The 22,673-nt window shown below is 31.4% G+C and overlaps 1 protein-coding gene across 1 annotated transcript; it reads left to right on the forward strand.

The window, feature by feature from the left end:
• Positions 1-14,919: 14,919 nt before the first annotated feature.
• Positions 14,920-21,603, forward strand: LOC123200005 (putative multidrug resistance protein). The gene is made up of 7 exons (XM_044615079.1): positions 14,920-15,798; positions 15,891-15,945; positions 17,372-17,556; positions 17,820-18,277; positions 18,368-18,908; positions 19,074-20,914; positions 20,998-21,603. Exons 1-7 carry the CDS (start codon positions 15,565-15,567, stop codon positions 21,380-21,382), a joined length of 3,699 nt encoding a protein of 1,232 aa, XP_044471014.1. The 5' UTR covers positions 14,920-15,564; the 3' UTR covers positions 21,383-21,603.
• Positions 21,604-22,673: the final 1,070 nt, after the last annotated feature.

Here is a 22,673-nt window from a genome sequence, read left to right on the forward strand (position 1 = left end):
AATTATTATGTTATTTCCTTATGTATCTATGATCAAGTCCATTCTCTTATATAAGTGACAAGATTGGCTAGACAATGGATACACATAATATATAAGTCTTTCTCTTCTACTCAAAATTCTCAATTTAAACTTAGCTGTTTTCTAGTCATATTCCATAGATCAAATCGTGTGTAGCCATAGGTGACATGCTAAGAAAGCAAATACTAAAAGTAAATATCAAATAACAGTAAAGAGTCTAAGGGCGCCAATATAAGATAAACCTCATAAAGTCTCATATAGTGAGGGAGTAAAGATTCATCCTCTCACTACTTCAATTGGTTAAGTTACTTATGCATACATGTATGAAACATAAGCTATAATGCATATTCTCTATAAATGTCATTACATTAACACTATATAGATCTTAGTTTAGTTGTTATACCTAGCACTTAACTTGAATTCTTAATCATCTCTCTAAACATGAAGGTATTTATATTTATTAATAACTTACATCTAACATACACAAGTTATTTCCACGTGGGGAATCCAAACAAGTCATAATTAAATTTATCTATTTGGGACCTTATCTTGATTGATTATCAAGGTAACATTTCGACTTTAATAATTATTTTCTTGAGAAATTTGTCTCCCATTTGCATGTTCTACTAGGGCCACCTTTCTCAAGAATTATGTCTCATATTTACTCATTTTTTCAGTGCTAAAGGTGATTGCTCATAAGCCAATCTTAAACTTGTGTGATATCATATTCTTGTTGAGCTTTCAAATAAAACGATATGTATATAGTGAACACCAAGAATTTCATGATGCAAGTTCAAAAACAAAAAAGAACTTGAATTCATGGTTTTCGATGTTGTGTCAGTAGTACAATATATAAACTCAATAACTTATCAATCATACTACATAATCTAAGAGATTTACCATGTGAAAGATATACATTTCTTGGAACAAGTTTGGTTAATAGATTAGTGATCATTCGATGCATAGAAATATATTATATACTCACTTCCCCCTTAGAAATGATGTCTTTTAAAAAATGTCTCTAGTGTCGACATGTTTGGTTCTACTATAAAAGTCGAGATCTTTTATAAAATCTCTTTTAGCTTAGTTATAACAATGGATAACTATTGATCCAAAATATTGTCCGATTTACCCATGTTTGCGAAGAATCATTTTAACCAAATAGTTTTTTATATAATCACTGAATAGGCTATATGCTCGGCCTTTATTATGGATAGACTATGCATGTTTATTTCTTACTATTATATTATATAGACCCTTTTGAAGTAAGAATGCATAACCAGAAATAAACTTGCGTTGGTCTAAATAACCTCCCAATTGGCATCTAAATAACCAATCAATCGTAAAATTGATCCTTGATAATATAAATAATAATCCATAATGTCTTTTTGAAATTTCAATATCATTTTGCTAGCCTTTCAGTGCTCTTTTTCAAGATATGACCAACCTAACAACAAAAACAAATGTCTAGGCATGTACGTACCATAGTATACATAAGACATCCAATGACATTTGAATATTATACTTTTAACATTTCTCTTTTTTTCATCTTGAGTTTTGGGACATCTTTTGGCTTAATAATTCGCCATTTGACACAGGAGTATTAATAAGTTTGCAGTTTACCATATTGAATCCTTATAGAGTCTTTTGTATATAATACTTTTGTGATAAAGTCAAGTTTCTTTTGAATGATCTCTCTTGATTTTAATTCTTAATATGTAATCTGCTTCACCTCTATCCATTATGTCAAATTCATATAAAACTAACCTTTCATGGTCATCACATACTCTAAATCGATTCCAACTATCAACACATTATCATGTACAAAGATCAAAATTTTCCATTAGACTTTGTCACATAGATATAGTGGTTTTGTTCAGTTATCTTAAAGTCATAAGAAATTATAACCTTATAAAATTCCAAGTACCACTATCTGGATAACTGTTTTAGGTCATATATTGATCTTTGAAGCTTGTACACTTTGTGCTTCTGACCTTTACTAATGAAATCTACAAGTTATTTCATTTAGATTTTCTTCATCAAGCTCTCCATTAAGGAAAGTTACCTTGACATTCATCTGATGCAACTCTAAATTCAAATATGTTACTACAATTGGAATCAAACAAATTGAAGTAAATTGACAAAACTATTTCTTCATAATCTATACTTTCTTAATAAGTATAGCGTCTTGCTGCAAAGCGAGTTTTATATCTGACTATTGAGTCATTCGTTTTATGTTTCATTTAGATAATCTATTTGATCCCATGGGTTTCTAACTTGGCAGTAGTCAACCAAACTTCAATCTTGGTTTATTACCATGTATTTCTTCTCTTATTCTAATGCATCTTACCATTTTTCCTTAGTAGGGGATGATAGACTATCATTTTTGCCTTTAGGTCTTTCATCATCTTGTGAAAAGGTTATGAAAATCTCGTTTTCAATTTCATATTGTCACTTAGGTACTTTCAGATGTCCACCCCTATGCAATTGAAGATCATCGCTCCCACTATCTGAAATAGAATGAAGTTTAATCTTACTACTCCTACTAAGTTGAGATGGATGTGGCAAGCAATTGCGTTACTGATTAAAACACCTTTTTATATAAAATTATAGAATATATTCTTATGCTCTAAATATATTCTCATTTAAATGATTAAAACACCTTTTTTATTATTATTTTCTTCCATAATAGTTGGTATATTCTTAAAGCTAGAATTGAGTCAACTCAATTTGAATTGGTCTTTGATTTAATCTGAACCAAATTTGAGTTGACGTTTCAATTTGACAATTTGATCAGAGTTTGACTTGAATTCTTATTCGATGATAATGTTCATTTTCGTTGACGACATTATTCATCCTTTCAATAATATTGTTTATCCAATTGACGATATTATTTATCCTAATAACATTATTCCTACTAATAACTTTACAACAACATCTCTCACCTGTTTGGATTCCATTTGAATTTGATTTGATATTAAATATAATATTAATGAATATTATATTATTTATAAAATAAATAAATTGAATATAATATAAAAGAATTAGCAAAAAGTATTATATTAATAAATATATTAATAATTTAATATAAAAATTATTATAATATTATTATTATGTTAAAATGTAAATATATTGTTAGTTTTTTGTTAAATTGAATATAATATTATTATAGTATAAAGAGAATAAATATAATATGATGTTTTGCTATAGAGGTGCACATATAAAAAATTCAATTTAGTCCCATTTTTATGAACAGGGATTAAATTGTAATTTTCTTAGCCTTTGGGGGTTGAATGTAGTTATGTAATTTTGAGAGACTAAATTGTAAATTGACACTTGGGTTAAAACAATTAAAATTAATATTTTTTAATTTTGATTATATGTGTACATGATTGTTGATATGTATGGTGCCCAGTATATTGTTGGACTATCTATGTTAAAAATGCTTATTATTTTTGGATTTGTAATTTCATTAAAAATTGGACCTGCGTCTCTTGTCTTCTCTCAATTTTTAATATATTTCTTTCCTCATCTAACTTCTCTCGAATGTAACTCGAAGTTTCTGCTTTACCAATGTAAAATTAGAATATGATTTAATTTTTTTGTATTAGAAAAATTGTAACTAAGAAATAAAACTATGCACTCCTGATGAATGAAGATGAAGGACTTTTGAAGATCTAAAGAGCAAGACCTAGGTTAACCAATAATCCCTCATAGCATGAGGGAATTGAAAATAGTTAAAATTGTATATCAACACATTTAAATTTATGTTGTAGCATGGATGTTAAGTTTTATTTTCAAATAATCACCTTACATGTTAAACATTTAAAATTGATGAGACCATAATAAATCTCTTAAACATATTAAGTTGAAATAATTAATGTTTTCCAATACAATGCTTCAGGACAAGCCGTTGTTCATTGGAACCTTGTTTGCTAAAGTAAATGGTCTACTTTTACCAAGTATAAGACCAAATAATTTTTCATATTGAGTCTAACTTAACTAATGCATCTAGCTTGTTCACTAAAGTGAAGGTGAAAGTGTATTAAAGGCACAGTTAAGGACATGTAATTGTCGTTGTATAGATGATATGTAGTATCCACCCTATTGTAAATCGAAAGCCATAATTGATATCACATGATTGATTCATGTTAATTGTTGAATTATAGATAGTGGTTTTTTGTGGTTGGTTTGATTGGCCTACTTATTGATTAATTCAAACTAATTTGCAAAAGTAATAGGGAGAGTTAATATAATAAGATCTCAACCCATTAGGAAGTCAAACAGGAGTTCTTAACTTTAACAAAGAAAGATGTTAGCTTAAATAAAATAGTGGGATGATTTATTTAATAAAGACAATGTTGAATAAATAATTAATTAAAATCAAGATTATAAATATTTACTTTTCTACACTTGTAGATAAAAAACCCACCATGTCAAACAACATGAATTATCGATCAATTTTGGAAAAAGAGAATAGGTTTGAAGGCAATAACTTTAATAACTGTTACCAAGGCCTTTGAATTATTCTATGCCAAGTGAAGAAACTGTATGTCTTTATATGAGCAATGCCTCTTGAGCATGGTTCTGATACTATCTAGAAGGAGAAGAATACTTATAATAAGTATTTGGATGACTCCAATAATGTCCAATGTTTAATGTTGGTTGCTATGACACTTGAGCTATAGAAGAAGCATGAAGATATACACCCAATCCATTATTTTTCCCCTTTGTTAGATGTTCACAATTTGTGCACTTAATAGATTTAAGATGTTTGAGGGAGAACCAATAAGCCCTTATGTAGTCAAGATGATTGGCTATATAGAGCGATTGACATCACTGAGGATGATCATGAACAATGACTTGGTAATTAAAGTTGTCTTGCAATCCCTTCCTAACTCATATGGGATAGTCATTACCAATTATCTTATAAGTGAAAAGGAAAAATCTCTCCCTGAGCTCTTAGGGTTGTTAGGATTGCTAAGCAAGAGGTGAAAAGTTTGCTAATGCGCTTTTGGTAGATGCTAAGGCATAAAGTGGCAAGGGTGAGGGCAAGGCCAAGGTCAAGTCTAAGTCCAAGCCCAAGCCTAAAGCCCAAAAATAGGCTTCTACCACTATTTAGCCTATAGATGACATTGGACAAGGTAAGGTTGTTTGGTTCCATTGCAATAAGGCTAGACATTAGAGGAAACATGACAAAACCTACCTTGAGAGCAAGAAAAAAAGTCGATAGCTTCAACTTTAGGTATACGCATTACTAAAATAAACTTCTCAACATTTATGTCTTAGGTTATGGACATAAGATGTGGTTCTCATATATGCTCTAATATATAGGAACTTAGGTAGAGTAGAGCGCTTGCCAAAGAGAAAATGGACCTATGCATTAGAAATAGAGCTAGAATAACTGCATTAGCCATAGAAAGTTATTTTATTGTTTGCTCTTTAGGTTTGTTTTAGAATTGAAAGATTATTTTTATGTTCTTAGCATTTCTAAGAAATTAATTTTTTTGTCCACTTTGGACAAATTTGGATATTCTTTCTTAATTACTGGTGGTGTTATAACCATCAACTTAAATAATATCTATTATGGAACTGATAGTTTAATAAATGGTCTTTATGTTCTTGATTTAGATGATAAAGTATTTAGTATCGAAAATAAATGAACTAAACATTTTGATCTAAACATCACATATCTTTGGCATTATAAGCTCGGTCACATAAGATCAAAGTGTATTTCAAAACTTCATAAAGATGGGGTTTTATGATCATTTGACCTAGAGTGTTATGATGAATCCAAATCATGCCTTTTAGGCAAGATAACCAAGCTATAATGATGTATGTGGACCCCTAACAATCTAAGCTAGAAATGGGTATTCCTACTTTACTACATTTGCTAAAGATTTCAATAGATATGGTTATATGTTTCTAATGCAACACAAGTCTGAATGCTTTGAAAATTTAAAGAACTCAAAAGGTGAATACTTGTTTATTGAGTTCAAAGACTACCTAAAGGAATATAAGATAGTATCATAACTCACTCCTCCTGATACACCACAACATAATGGTGTATTTGAATAGAGGAATAAGACTTTGATGGATATGGTCAAATCCATGATGAGCTTTACTAATTTACCCATGTCATTACGAGGATATACTTTAGAAATAGTCATGTATACACTAAACCAAGTCTCATCCAAATATGTGGATAAAACTTCCTATGAGTTGTGGATTGAGCGAAATCTCAATTTAGAATATGTAAAAGTTTGGGGTAGTAAAGTTCATGTTAAGAAATTAACTTCGAACAAGCTAAGTTTCAAATATGAAATATGTATCCTTGTGTGATATCTTAAAGAAACCAAAAGATACTAGTTTTACCACATAGATAAGTAAAAGGTCTTTATTGCTTAGATTAGAGTTTTTTTTTTTTTTAAAAAAAAGCTCATTTATAAAAGAGCAAGTAGGAAGAAGACTGAACTTGATGAAGTTCAGACACCATAAGATGCCATAAACATAGGACATGAAAATATGCCACCATAAGTGGTTGAACATCATGAAGAGCTTGTTGCACATCTAACTCAACATACACATAAGCTGCATAGGTCCAATCAAGAATATTACAAGTCAAAAAAGCTTAGTTATCTCTTAACTTAACATAATGATGTTTTAGTCATCTAAGATGATAACCTAGGATTTACCAAGATGTTATCTTTGATCCTGACTCTATTAAATGGCTTGAAGCCATGAAATCCAATATAGACTCCATGTACCAGAATCAAGTACGAACTTTAGTAGATCCATCTAAAAGGGTGAAACCTGTAAGGTACAAAAAGGTTTTAAAAAAAACACCGACATAGAAGGTAACATGTACACCTATAAGACATGACTGGTTACAAAAGATTTCACACAAAAATATAGCATAGACTATGATGAAACCTTTTAACCATTTGTGATGTCGAAGTCTATTTGGATTATGCTTATGATAACTGTATACCATGACTATGAAATCTAACAAATGGATGTCAAACTATTTTCCTAAATGGGAACCTAGTATAGGATATGTATATGGCATAACCTGATGATTTTATTCTTAATAGACAAACAAATAAGATATGTAAGTTGTGGAGATCCATTTATGGACTCAAATAGGCTTTTAAGAGTTGTAACATTCATTTTGATAAAGTCACAAGAAATTCAAATTCATGACAAATAAAGATGAGCCATGCATATACAAGAAGGTTTATAAGAGTAAGATAATACTTCTAATATTATATGTCAATGGCATATTAATTAACGATAATGATATACCAAACTGATAATCAATAAATACTTAGTTGTCCCAATGCTTTTCCATGAAAGACATAGGAAAAACAACATATATCCTTGGATTAAAGATCTATAGAGACAGATCATGTATACTACTTAGACTAAGTCAAAGCACGTACATTAATAAAGTGCTGAAGAGATTCAACATAAAAGAATCTAAAAGAGGATATCTTTTGATAAGTCATGACATATATCTCTTTAGTGATATGTGTCCTAAAACATAAGAAGAGAAAGATGAGATGAAACTGATCCCTTACACTTGTGTAATAGGATCAATCATGTACACTTATTATGTATGAGGATTGATGTCTTATACACTTTAAGTGTTTGTAATAAATATCAATCAGATCTAGGAGAATGTCACTAAACAATTGTCAAAAATATTCTGAAGTACCTCAAAAAGACTAAAGATATATTCTTAGTTTCCAAATGGATTGTGCTGACTTCAAATCTTAATCGGGATTTGTATTTTGCCTAAATAATGAGGTAGTCAACTAGAAAAACTCTAAGTAAAACACTATTAGATACAACAAAAGAAGTAGTATGGATCAAGAAGTTTGTTATCGAACTTGGTATGGTTTTATCTATAAAAAATCTTATAAAACTCTGTTATGACCACAACAAAGTAATAACACAAGCAAAAGAGTCATGATCTTACTAATGATCTAAACACATACTCAAATGATACCACCTGAATAGAGAAATCATTAAACATAAAGATCTGTAAATAAGAAGAGTAGATAATGATGACAATTTAGCTGACCTATTGATCAAACCTTTATCGTAGCAGAAACTTGATAAGCATGTAGCCTTGTATGATGTTAGATATATATCTAATTAGCCATAAGTCAAATGGAATATTATTAGGGTAGTGCCCTAAAGTCAAATGTCATAATTAATATTTAATTTAATTATTAATATTTTTTAATAAAAATAACATTTATATTATCTGTATATTATATTAAATGAATAATTATCCTAAGAATAGTTTAATTATGAGAAGGGTCTCATTGTTTGGCACCAGATCGTGAAAACCCTCTATGCATATTAGATAACTATTCTTAAAATGTCTGCAATCGTGATATTACCATGACTAAGGGCACGAGACATAGTGATAGAGTTATCATACTATTGAACAACCTCATCAAAAGATGATGACAGGTCTTACATGTCAAAGTTATTTATTGACAACTTGGTACAACACATGGTCCACGTTGTAGGCATGTCCATCCAACTTATTTGCCAAAAAGATTCTACATGATTCTAGTGTCTATGAAAAATATCCTCTTAGTGAATAGAGGTATATGTGATCTTTAAACTTAAGGTTATCAGACTATTTTGTACAAAGATTAGTATAATTTAACACCAACTCAACATAATCTAGTCAAATAATTGCAAAAAAGGTAGTGATTGATTGTATGAAGGTTATGGTAGATTTATAAAGGATTTATCGCTCTTGAACATAAGAGTTGATTTTTTAGTTAAACTTTACTAATGGATGTCAATAACCAATTAAATTTGTGACTATAGTGGGATTATGTTGATGCTTGATCTAATACTATTTGGTTATTAACAAAAGTTAACCTATGTAATTCGGGTTACCCTGAAGGAACTACTTAATCTATACCTCAGCCTCCAAAAAGATATTGTATAACAAAAGGATCAAATTGTAAGAGTAACCAAATCACTGAAAAGTTAAAAGAAGTCATATAATGACAACTACTAATTAGGTGGCCATGATACCTTACTAGAGGTCAATCTTAGTTTATGTCTAAATGCATACTAAGTTAAGAGTTCGATATGAATCTAGTCACTATCGACTTAGTAGAAAGCCTATGGGTCATACACGAAAGAAGTTGATGAAATTTTGAGACGTAAGGATAATCTAAGTTGGATTTAGTCTAAATTTTGGATTGAAAGTCTAAAGGCTTAGAAAGGTTTATGTACCTGAAATATATTTTTTATGTATTTTAGGGTCTTAGGTAATAATCCTAAGTTACTTGGGTGTATGCAAGATCTGATAGGACTAGGTTGGATTGACGTAAATCCATGTTACCTAAGCTGGGTGGGAATCTTTCCATGTAAGTCATGTCTGCTTGGCACATTCATTTGTGTTGAGTGTGCATAGGTGTGCGACCTGGGACATATTTAAGTTGTAGGTAGTAGGCACGTGATATGTACATATATGTGTGTTTTTTCTTGTTTTAAAAGATACACTACATAATACATTCAACCTTAGCCACAACAGAGAGTTATTTTCCTTCCTTTTCATCTAAAGTTGTTCTCTAGTTTTAGCAAGCCACGAGCATAGTTCAACCTCTATAGTTACTACTTCATATAACTACCAAGGAGTAGGTCTATACTTAGTTTTGAAAGCACGACTTAGTTTTGAAAGGTGAAAGAGCCACTTATGCAGGTATACCTAATAAACACCTTATACATGTTTTTCTATGTTTATGAATTAATCATACTACAAGGATGATCCAGAAATGGGTTTTGTGAAATGTTTGCCTTGTTTAAATTATATTTTAATCTATTATTTCGTTATTGAAAACTGCAAAATCCTTACAATACATGGTATTGATGATTAAGGAAATGGTGACATGTTAATAATAATATGATTTTACCTTGTTAAATGATTGATCATGGAAGTATGTTGTACTGATATTTTATGCACATTTTTGTGTCATTACATTTTTGTGTTGTACTTAAATTTAGGATCATTTTAGATTGAAATAATCAGGTTTAATGTCGTTTTTGTGTCATTTTATTTTTTTTTCTTATTTTAGTATTAAATCCTTTCATTTGTAGGAAATGTAGGTTGAATAATGGAAATGCAGAAAAATAAAACAAGAAAATGGAGGAATCCGGGTCATAATAGGACACTGACATCCTTAGCACATGAAGAATAAAAGTCCTACTAAGAAACATATATAATTGTAAGAAAAAAACAATAGATGTGACAGTAATCCGAAATTATTGGATTTGCATAAGCAATTGCCCTCAACTATAAAAAGAAAAAGTTTACTTTTACAACTTTTGATAGTCAACTTTCACTTCCATTTTCTCAGTTTCGATAAACCATTAGGATTCAACTGTAACATAGAACACAATTAGTGATGGACTTGTAGATGACAAAGACAATTCATACAGATTAAATTGCTCAAAATTGAGATGTTCTTTGAACTTAACTCTAGAATTAATTATCAATTTCCCTGAATATTTTTCATGTATTTTTGTAATGACTATAAGTAGCTAAGTTTGTTATCTAGGGATCAAGAGGGATTCTTTGATCCCTATAAACTTGTATTTTATTTCTATTATTAATATATTTTAGCATTGATGTTTTGATTTAATGAATAAGTAATTCATATCTTGCATTAAGTCAAGGGTCTGATATCAATCATGTTTGTAGGTTCACATAGACTATTGAGAGGTGGTTGGGAAATTAGTTCATGTATTCGTTAAACCTAGATACTTAGCTCTAGAGATAGATTAAATCCTTGTGAAGACATTAGTGATGGCACAGTTCCAAAAAAACACTTAAGATCCATGAAATTGTTGGTATTACAATGGTCAATGTTAAATTGTTGATGGAAAGCTTTATATAAGCTTATAAACAAAAGGTGGAAGCATAAGAAAAGGTTAAAAAGTAGTAAACATGAAGTTAGACCAGTTATCTATGCACAATATAATGTTAAAAGTCTAGCCAAGTTGGCAAGCCAACTTGTAAAGTTCATAAGACCAAGGGAAATTACCTAGTTAGCCTTAGAATCTATAAGAATAGTGTAAAGCCATAATCATTAGGAGTAGAAATAAATACATAAAGCAAAATGAAAATAGTGTAGAATTTATCTGTATAACTAGTAATATCTCCAGAAGAAGGTTTATACTAGAAAAATTGTTCACTTTATCATCTGAATTGTATTATACAATCATAAAGGTAATTGAAACCTATACAATATTGAACTAGAAGTTTTTTTAATCCAAAACTGTTTATGCTTTTACATGACCGTTTAGGCCACCCAAGATTTACAATAATGTGTAGGATTGTTGAAAATTCATATAGACATGCATTAAATAATCACAAGATTTTATTGTTTAGTGAAAAATTCTACACTGCTTGTATACAAGGCAAATTAGTAATAAGACCATCTCCTTCCAAAATTGGAGTTGGATCCTTATCATTCCTACAAAAGAATCAATGGGAATATGTGGATCCATTCATCCACCAAGTGGGTCATTTCATTATTTTATGGTCTTAATTAATGCATCTACATGATGGTCTCATGTATATTTATTGTTAACTCGAAATGTTGCATTTGCTAAACAGTTAACACAAATTATCAAATTAAAGACACATTTCGTAGATTATTTGATCAAGTTAATATAGTTAGATAATGCTACTAAATTTATATCCAAGACATTTGATGATTGTTGCATGTCTATAGAGATTGATGTTGAACATCCACTCTTGCATGTCCATACCCAGAATAGATTAGGTAAGTCTCTTATCAAACGATTCTAAGTAATTGCACATACTTTATTAATAAAAACTTAATTACCAACTTCTATATGAGGACATAGTATATTACATGCTATAATATTAATTCGTTTGTGACCTTCTTCTTATCATCGATATTCTCCCTTACAATTGGTTCTTGAACACCAATTTGATATATCTCATTTAAGAATATTTGGTTGTATCGTCTATGTCCTTATTGCGTCTCTTCAACGCACAAAAATAGGACTCGAATATTGTTTGGGAATATATGTAGATATAGTTTACCATCTATAATTAGGTATCTGAAACCATTAACAGGTGATCTTTTTACTACATGATTTACCGATTATCACTTTGATGAAACAACATTTCCATCTTTAAGGGAAAAAGAAAATACCTCTTAAAGTTAGACATGAACTTACTTTGTATGTATCTACTATGTTTCATCTCGATCCTTGCATATCACAAAGTGAAACTGAAATGTAGAAGATAGTATGTTTACAAATTATTACCAATCAAATACTTGATGCATTTGTAGATATGGCAAAAGTGACAAGATCACATGTTCCAACTACCAATGCACCAACAAGAATTAATTTGACTACTAAATAGTTTATTCCAATTGTAACTGATCAATCTACTACATGCTAAAAACGCGGTAGACCTATTGGTCGAAGGACACTGTTCCTCAAAAAAGAAAATCAAATAGTCAAACAGATATCAATCATGATGATCCTAAAATGAATGAAAAATCCACACTCTCTAATATTCCTCCAAAAGAGGTTATGATCTTTGAAAAGACTCAAGCCCTTAAAATAGTACAAAATCCTAAAGAATAAGAAAATGAGAATACTGAAATATCTTTAAATTATGCTTATATACTAGAGATGTGGAACGGTAAAATAGTTACAATTGATGATATATTTTCATTTGTAATAGCTACTAGAATTAAGAATAATGATAATTTTAAACCACGTACTATGACTGAGTGCAAACAAAAACATGATTGCCCTAAATAGGAAAAAGTAATTTAAGTAGAATTAGCTTCTTTAGCAAAATGTCAAGTGTTTGGGCTTATAGTTCTAACACCTAAGGACATACAACTTACAAGATATAAATGAGTATTTGTGAAAACAAGAAACGAGAAAAATGAGATTGCCAGATATAAAGTCACGCTTGTAGCCCAAGGCTTTTCCCAAATGACAAGTATAGACTTTGATGAAATATATGCACCTATAATAGATATAATCACATTCAGATATTTAATCAGTTTAGTTTCTCAATGATTGGATATGTGTCTCATAGATGTAGTTACTGTTTATTTGTATGAAAACTTGGATACTAAAATTTATATAAAACTCCCTAAAGGATATAAATTGCCTAAAGCAAAAAAGTCCATTTAAAAGACATGTACTCAATTAAATTACAAAAATCATTGTATGGATTAAAACAATCTAGACCAATATGGTGCAATCGTTTCAGTGAATATTTGAAAAAAGAGGGCTATGTGAATGACTCTATATATTTATGTGTCTTTATAAAAAGATGAAAAACAAAATTTGTCATTATAGTAGTTTATGTTAATGACATAAATTTAATTGGGACTCTTGAAGGGCTATCAAAAATTGTTGAATATCTGAAAAAAGAATTTGAGATGAAAATTTTGGGGAAAATAAAATATTGTCTCAGTCTATAGATCAAACACAATTCAAATGTAATACTTATCCATCAATTAACATATATTAAAAATTATTAAAACGTTTAAATATGGATATAGCTCATCCTTTAAGCACCTCAATGATTGTTCGATCTCTCATTCGAAAAAGATCCATTTCATCCTAAAGAAAAAGATGAAAAGATAATCAGTCATGAAGTACCGTATTTTAATGTCATTAGAGCCTTATTATATTTGGCCCAATGCACTAGACCAGATATATCATTCGCAATTAATTTATTGTCCCAATTTAGTTTTGCATCAACTCGTCACCACTAGAACAGAATCAAACATACTTCGTTACCTATGTGAAACTAGATATTTAAGATTATTCTATTTTGTCAAATCCCTTAAAAGGCCTAGTTTGGCTGGTTATGCAGATGTTAGTTATCTTTTTGACCCCTATAAGGCCTGTTCACAAATAAGATATGTTTTTACTTATAATGACACAACAATATCCTAGCGCTCCATCAAACAGACTTTGGTTGCAACGTCTTTAAATCATTTAGAGATTCTAGCTCTCTATGAAGCCAACTGAGAATATATATGGTTACAATCTGTCATCTATCATATCTAAAATATATGCAGTCTTCGTTCTACAATAGACATTCATTCCATATTATATGAAGATAATGTAACATGTATTGTCCAAATTAAAGGAGGATACATTAAAGGAGATAAAACCAAACAGATCTCACCAAAATTCTTTTACACTTATGAGCTCCAGTAGAACAGAAAGACTGATGTCAAACAAGTAAGATCCAATGAGAATCTTGCAGATTTGTTCACCAAGACATTACCGTTATAAACATTTGGAAAGTTAGGGTATAACATTAGTATGCGACGGCTTAACAAACTATCAAATTAATCTCATTACGCAGAGGGGGAGCATTTATCAGGGGAAGAAAATTTTTTAAGTTTATCACATATTGGACAAAATGTGCACTGTAGTTTTTTTTCCTTCACTAAGTTTTGTCTCATTGAGTTCTCCTAGTAAGATTTTTAATGAGGCAGTTTTAACATGTCCAACCTCACTTTATAAGATATTAAATAATTACGTTCTTTTGCTTTGATTTTTATTTCACTAGGTTATTTTCTTAACAAAGTTAGTGTAATTATCTGTAAATCATGGAAATCTAAGAGTGTTAGACATTAGGTTGCTTCCCACCACAAAAACACTTGGCATGGATAAGCCTCCATGTATGACTTTGAGTATAAAAACGATGAATGCAATAAGGAGAGAGTCAAAAATTTGGGCTCCTATAGAAGTAGCTTAGCTAATCAATACACCCCCTTCCTCTCCTCCTCTGCTCCCCAAACTACCCCACCACCCCACCCCCCCCTCTTTATATTTGGTTCATCTGGAAATCATTTCTCTTAATTAGCTTTTGCTCTTATTTCTTTCTTGTTCCATTTTAAATCTGTCTCTCAAATCTTCTTCCTCGTATATTTATTTTGTTATATTTATAATAGCATTATATTTGTTCATTTAAATCAATTCTTACAAGAGAAGAAATAGACCTAAGCTGGCCGAAATCTTATCCCTTTTCCTTATTCTAACTCTGGTATTAAGAAGAGACAAGAGTCATCCAACTTGAAAGAAAAATTCTGAATGGAAAGAGTTATAAATTAGGACAGAGACAGACGGGGCAAAAACAACAACGAACAGAGCAAAATTGACGACAAATCAGTTCGATGATGTAGCTTGGTCCTTTCCAATTGGAATGGTCACAAAAGTCTACTGCCAACCTGGCGTTTGTCGTCGTCCGATTGAGCGTCTCCGTCAGGTCTCCCCTTCTGCAGGCCCGTTTCCATAATTCGTATATTAAATCTAACAATAAAGTAAGACTCTGTCAATATACGATTGTTGGCATCCATAATATGAAAATTGACATGCATGACCGCCATACGTTCACATGAAGATGGCTATATTTAGGGAGAAAACAATATGCAATTTACAGTTTGAAAATCAGAAAAATAAGAATACAGCTAGCTGAGGTGAAAAATGGCGGAAAACGATAGAGTCGAGGTCAAAGATGAGAGCAAAGAAAAATCAAGATTGCCATCAGGGTCACTGTGGAGGGTTCTGAAATATGCTGATTGGAAGGACAAGGTGTTGATGATGCTTGGTTTAATTGGATGCTTTGCAAATGGATTGGGTATGGCTCTGATTCAAATAGTTATGAGCAACTTAATGAATAGCTACGCTTCTTCTTTCTCTCGTCAAGATATGAATAAGGTATTTTCTTAATATAATTATATATGTTTTGAATATGCATTGAATAATCTATGTGATAGATATAATTTTTAGTTTGTTCACTCTGTCTGCAGTTCGCTTTGGACTTTATTTATCTTGCAGTTGGCGTGGGTTCAGGGGCATTTCTTGGTACTTCATTTTATTGTTGTTTTTGCTAATTCATTATTGACATATAAACATATTATATATGTTTTTCCGAAGTTTGTCATCGTCATATAAACTGAAGCCACTCTATATATATGTTTATGGTTCATAATTAAATACATAGCTGAACCTGATTTTATTGAAATTTTGGTTGCTTTTTTTAACTTTTAAATACAGGGTTGCAAATTATTAAGTTAAAAGATGTTACAATCGATGATCTATGTAGGCACCAATAATTATTTCCTGCTCCCTAATTGAAGAACCGGGGGGAACTGTCACCTAACACCTGAGGTTTGGGTTGCGATATAAGCTGCGCTTACTATAATCACGAAAGAATTTAATTGGAATTGTGAAACTTTCTCTTGGTTTTTGAAAATTTATTTGCAAGTGATGAAATTATATATCTTCACAACATAAAATTAGGCAATAACTTAAACTAATGTACACTAGAAGGAAAAGGAGTGTCCTTAATATAAAGCAAGGGAATAATTGGTTTGGATTTATATCTTAATTATCTTGATAATTTTTTTTTATTATTTTATTTAATTTATAAAATAATTAAAATTATACTAATTTTTTAATTATCAAGTTGATATGATAAATAATGTATGAATTAATATATTTACTACCACCCGTTTAGAGGTTAAAAAATTATCAAATTAATCTTGATTTTGTTAATAAAAGACATTTTATTAAAATTTTAGAGTAAAAATATTTTTATATTCAATTAAAATTACATGAACCCCAAAACTTTATCGTCACTATTTAATCTTTACCCCTTCCCCGACCACCGCCTGCTGGCATCACAACCACTAGTCACTGTGCGAAGAAGGTAAAGAGGATTAGATCTTGTCGTCATGTGAAGAGAGCAAATAGGGTTGGAGCTTGTCATCGTGCGAAGAAGTCAAAGAGCCTAAGAGGTCTTGGCTAGATCTCTAGATTGATTTTGGTAGATTTTAATCGATGATGAGTACTTTTCTAATAGGTTTTTATTGATAGTAGGCAATTTTTTCTACAGTTTTTGATTGACAATGATTTGTTTTTTATTTAGTCTTATTTTTTTATTTATTTCAGTTTCCTTTTACCATTTATCTAGAGGTCTTATCTATGATTTGTCACAACCTTTTTTTGTTTCCACACCTTTGGTCTATTTAACATATATATCTATTTAAGTAAAATAATATTTTAATATTATTACTATAATAAGAATTAAATATAATAATTATTTATACATATTAATTTATTCAAAAAAGATACTAATTTATACATGTTCAATCATCAATGTAACATAGTTTTCTTCTCATTTAGATAATAAAAGAACATCTGAATTAACAAAATATTTCCGCAAGAACAAATGTCCAAAAACCACGCATAATTTTCTTCTGCGTTATTGTGTTTTGCTATTGAATAGAAGGATTTTGTTGGGCACGAACCGCTGAGAGACAGACATCAAGATTACGCACAATGTATCTGAAAGCTGTACTGCGTCAAGACGTAGGATTCTTTGACACAAGTGAGGATAAATCCATCACATCCCAAGTTGTCTCCACTATCTCAAATGACATGCTCAAAATACAAGGGGTTTTTTCTGAAAAGGTTATTTAAATAAACGCACTTTAATTTTTGTCTTTTCCGATTTTTTTTTTTTTTGGTCGCCAAGGGAAAATGCATCTATTATATTAAAAGAATTTTATTGTAAATATGATATGAAAGACTCTGATATAAATTTAAAACATTGCATTTTTAATAGACTCAAATTTTCCATTACAATTAATTATTTGTCACAGATTTTAATCGATACAAAAAGGCTAGATTTATAATTCTATATGCAATTGTATCTAACTTGGAGTTATTAACAGTTGCCAAATTTCCTTACAAATATGTCATTATTCATCGCACCTCAACTGGCTGCTTTATACCTTTCATGGAGATTGGCCGTGGTGGTTGTTCCCGGCCTCTTTTTGCTGATTATTCCGATGATGGTGTATGGGAAACTCTTAATGAAGAATGGAATGGAGATATATAAAGCGTATGCGGTTGCAGAAGGGATAGTCGAACAAGCCGTGTCATCGATAAGGACTGTATATTCGTACGTTGGAGAGGAAAGGATGATGAAAAGCTATTCAAATGCATTACAACAAACAATGCAACTCGGAATCAAGCAAGGATTGTTGAAAGGAATGGCGATTGGGAGTATCGGAGTTACATTTGCACTGTGGGCATTTCAGGCGTGGTACGGCAGCGTTTTAGTGATCCAGAAGGGAGATAAAGGTGGGAATGTTTTTACTGCTGGAGCTTGTATCGTATTTGGAGGACTGTAAGTTCATTATGAGAACTAATTTGTTTATGAGAACTCCATGATTATTATGAACCTGATGTATTTGGTTTCAATTTATAAACCATGCAGTGCTCTTGGGAGTGCATTAAACAACGTTCGGTTCATTACGGAGGCAAACGTTGCCGCTTCACGAATATTTGAGTTGATTCACCGAGTTCCGAGCATCGATTCTGAAAACCAACAAGGCGAAATCATAGCAGATGTTAAAGGTGAACTGCAGTTCAACAATATAGATTTTGCCTATCCTTCAAGACCAGATAGCTTGGTTTTAAAAAAGTTCAATTTAAAAGTAATGGCCTGCCAAACTGTTGCTTTGGTGGGCAAAAGTGGTTCTGGTAAATCAACTGTTATAAATTTACTAGAAAGATTTTATGCTCCTCTTCGAGGAGTAATCCTCCTTGATGGTGTTGACATAAAAGAGCTCCAATTAAAATGGCTTCGAAGTCAAATGGGTCTTGTCAGTCAAGAGCCTATTCTTTTTGCCACCACAATCAAAGATAATATCCAGTTTGGGAAAGAAAACGCTTCAATGGAGGAGATCATCAGAGCAGCTGAAGCCGCGAATGCACACAACTTCATTGAGCAACTACCCAACAAATATGACACCTTGGTGAGTCCTAACCAACCATTTTGATTTCACATTTTGTATAGATGGCTACTAGTCACTCACATTTGGTCTGTAAGTTAATAATTTTAGGATGATTGCACTGGAGATTCACTATGTAGATATTGATCTTAGTAATATATATACATATATGTGTGTGTGCTTCGGTAGGTGGGGCAGTTGGGAATTCAGATGTCTGGAGGGCAAAAACAAAGGATTTCTATAGCAAGGGCATTGCTTAGAGACCCAAAAATCCTGCTACTAGATGAAGCGACAAGCTCACTGGATTCACATTCTGAAAAGGCTGTGCAGGATGCTCTAAATCAGGCTTCAATCGGGCGAACTACAATAATTATCGCACATCGTCTTTCTTCTCTGCGCACTGCTGATTTAATTACAGTCATTAATTCGGGAGAAGTGGTTGAATCAGGTTCTCATGAGGAGCTCTTGCAAAACACAAATGGTGCGTACTCAACAATGGTGCAACAACAGAAAACTTTGACTGATGATGAAGTTACTGTCTCCCTTGTTAAAGAAACTGAATGCAGAAATGATAATGAACCTATTTCTGAAGGTTCTTTTGAAAATAAGGAAAGTGTCAAGAAGCCTGAAGATCCTCATGATCCCCCAAATTTGAAGCAGTTGATGCTCATGGCAACGCCTGAATGGAAGTCAACCCTTTTAGGTTGCATTGGGGCAATTTCCAATGGGCTAATTCAGCCATTTCATACTTTCTGCATGGGTTCTCTTCTATCTGTTTACTTTCTAAATGATAAAAATGAGATTAGATCAGAGACAAGAAAGTATTGCTTCATCTTCTTGTCCTTTGCCGCCTTGTCCTGCATCACCAATGTGATTCAGCATTACAATTTTGGGCATATGGGAGAGAGCTTGACCAAAAGGGTGAGAGAAGATGTGTTTGGAAAGATTTTAACCTTTGAGATGGAGTGGTTTGATGAAGAAAACAACAACAGCGGCGCAATATGTTCAAGATTGGCTACTGATGCTACCATGGTAAGAACTCTGATCGCTGATCGATTGTCGTTGCTGGCTCAGTCCATTTCATCAACTACTTTAGCAGCTGTTCTGACTCTAGTACTATCCTGGAGACTTGCAATTGTAGCACTCGCCGTTCAACCGCTTGTAATTTGCGCCTACTATGGCGTTGCAGTTATAATCAAGAGAATGTCCAAGAAAATACTGAAAGCACAAAACAAGGCCAGTGAATTAGCCAGTGAGGCAGTTGGAAACCACAGGATTATTACCGCATTTTATTCTCAAGATAAGATTTTGAAACTATTTGAGCTCACACAAATAATTCCCGAGAAAGAGAGCCATAGACAATCCTGGTATGCAGGTTTTGCATTATATTTCTCACAATTCATCACATCTGCAAACACTGCACTACTTCTCTGGTATGGTGGGAAACTTCTCTATCAAGGAAATATCCTATATAAGAATATCTTTCGGATATTCTTCATCTTGATGTCCACAAGTAAAGTGATAGCAGATGCAGGAAGCACAACATCGGATTTGTCCAAGGGATCAAGTGCATTGGAGTCGATTTTTATGATTTTGAAAAGAAAGAGTAAAATGGACCCGGATGATTTACAGGGTATTAAACCAGAAAAGATAGAAGGAGACATAGAGTTTAAGGAGGTAGACTTTTTCTATCCAGCTAGACCAAAACAGATTGTTTTGAATAACGTAAATTTAAAGATTGATGCAGGAAGAGTTGCTGCTATAGTTGGGGAAAGTGGGTCTGGGAAATCTACCATCATTAGATTGATTGAGAGATTCTATGACCCATCAAAGGGTTGCATACAAATTGATGGAGTTGATATCAAGTGCTATAATCTCAAGGCTCTAAGGTCACATATAGCATTAGTAAGTCAAGAGCCTACACTCTTTGCAGGGACAATTAAAGACAATATCTCATATGGGAGGGAGAATGCAACTGAAGCTGAAATAACTGAGGCCGCAACAATTGCAAATGCACATGATTTTATAAGGTTTGTTATAATTTTTCACACTTTGTTATTGTTTTTGTGATCTTTATATGTTTTCCAAAATATGAATCAAACTCGGCTTGCAGTTCAATGAAAGATGGATATGGAACCTACTGTGGAGAAAGAGGGATGCAGATATCAGGGGGTCAAAAGCAAAGGATAGCAATTGCAAGAGCCGTATTGAAGAATCCACTGATATTGCTTTTGGATGAAGCAACAAGTGCACTGGACAATAACTCAGAGAATCTTGTTCGAGATGCTCTTGAGAAGACAATGGCTGGAAAAACATGTATGGTTGTGGCTCATAAACTTTCAACAGTTGAAAAATCAGATAAGATATGTGTGATTGAGAATGGAAGGGTTGTCGAACAGGGGTCTCACGGTGAGCTACTTGGTAAAGGAGAAAAGGGTGCATACTTTTCACTTGTGAAGTGTCAGCAAATTGGCTTTGACTACCATAAGATGAGATAGTTTAAAGAATAGCTCAACTCTATTTTCATAGGAACTTAGGTAAGACTTCAAGAGGAGTGGGCTCCTTCCTTGTTTTGGTTTTTCACATAGCCTAGTTAGGGACATGTCCTACGATGTGAGTTTGTTTCTTTGTGGCTTATTATTGTAGTGTTAACTCTTGTTTTCTTGTTCCCTATCCTGCTCTTATGGAAATAGTAGAACAAGGTAAGCTTAGATTATAGTACTAGCCGTTCAACTTTGTTTCCTTTGTTTATAAAATAAAATTTTGCGTATATATTTTTCATATATAATTTAAGTATACAAATGATATATTAATTAGATAATTTTAGATTAAAAATAAAGTAACGTTAATTACATAATGATATATTATATATGTACTCTTAAAAATAAATCTAATTATATTATGATATATTATTTGTATATCTAAATTGTATATAAAAATATATGTAAAATATTATTTTATATATTTATTTATTTACCGACCGAAAAAATTGTTTCACATTTGGAAAGTTTTTGTTCCTTGGGTTATTAGTGACCCATTTATCATGATTCGGCCTATTAAGGTGTCTTGGGCCTCACCCTTTTGAACACCCTCAGCCTGCTAGCTGTGAACTCTATTTTGGAGTTCAGGAAGTTTCATAACCCTCATATAATTTGTTAGTGTTTCTAAACTTCTAAATATTGTATTATTTTAACAAATTTAACGTTGATGAAAATTTCTAAAAATGATTAAGTACATTCACATTGTATTTTATATTTTTTAAATTAATATTTAATGTTTATACAAATATTCTTTTTGGTGAGTAAGCAAAAATGGCATAAACGAAAAACTTAATTATTTTTTATATTTAATTTAAAAAAAAAAGGTTTGAAATGATGAAAATGAGTAAAACCTAATTAAGGGAAAAGCAGTATCAAAAAAAGAACCAAACTTAAAGAGGTATTTTTTTTTGGAATTTAACAAATATAATTTTTTTTTATATATAATAAAATGAATTTAAATTGATAAATTTGATACTTCTAGAATTATTTTTCACTTTACATAGTTATGGTCTTAAATTAAGTTTTTTTATACTTAAAATAATGTCAATGATATTATTAGGTAAAGGAAAAAAATAATATTGTAAATATAATAACAAATAGTATTAATGATGGGAGTCCAAGACTTTCAACTTGTGGAGTGAAAATTAGACTCGCGGAAAAACATTGTATTGAAAGTCCTAGTCCCCTTATTCATGTAGAAACTATATTTTAATTATATTAAGGGAAGATTGTTTTGGGTAATATTTTA

The sequence above is a fragment of the Mangifera indica genome, chromosome 17, assembly GCF_011075055.1.
Source record: "Mangifera indica cultivar Alphonso chromosome 17, CATAS_Mindica_2.1, whole genome shotgun sequence".
Taxonomy (NCBI): domain Eukaryota; kingdom Viridiplantae; phylum Streptophyta; class Magnoliopsida; order Sapindales; family Anacardiaceae; genus Mangifera; species Mangifera indica.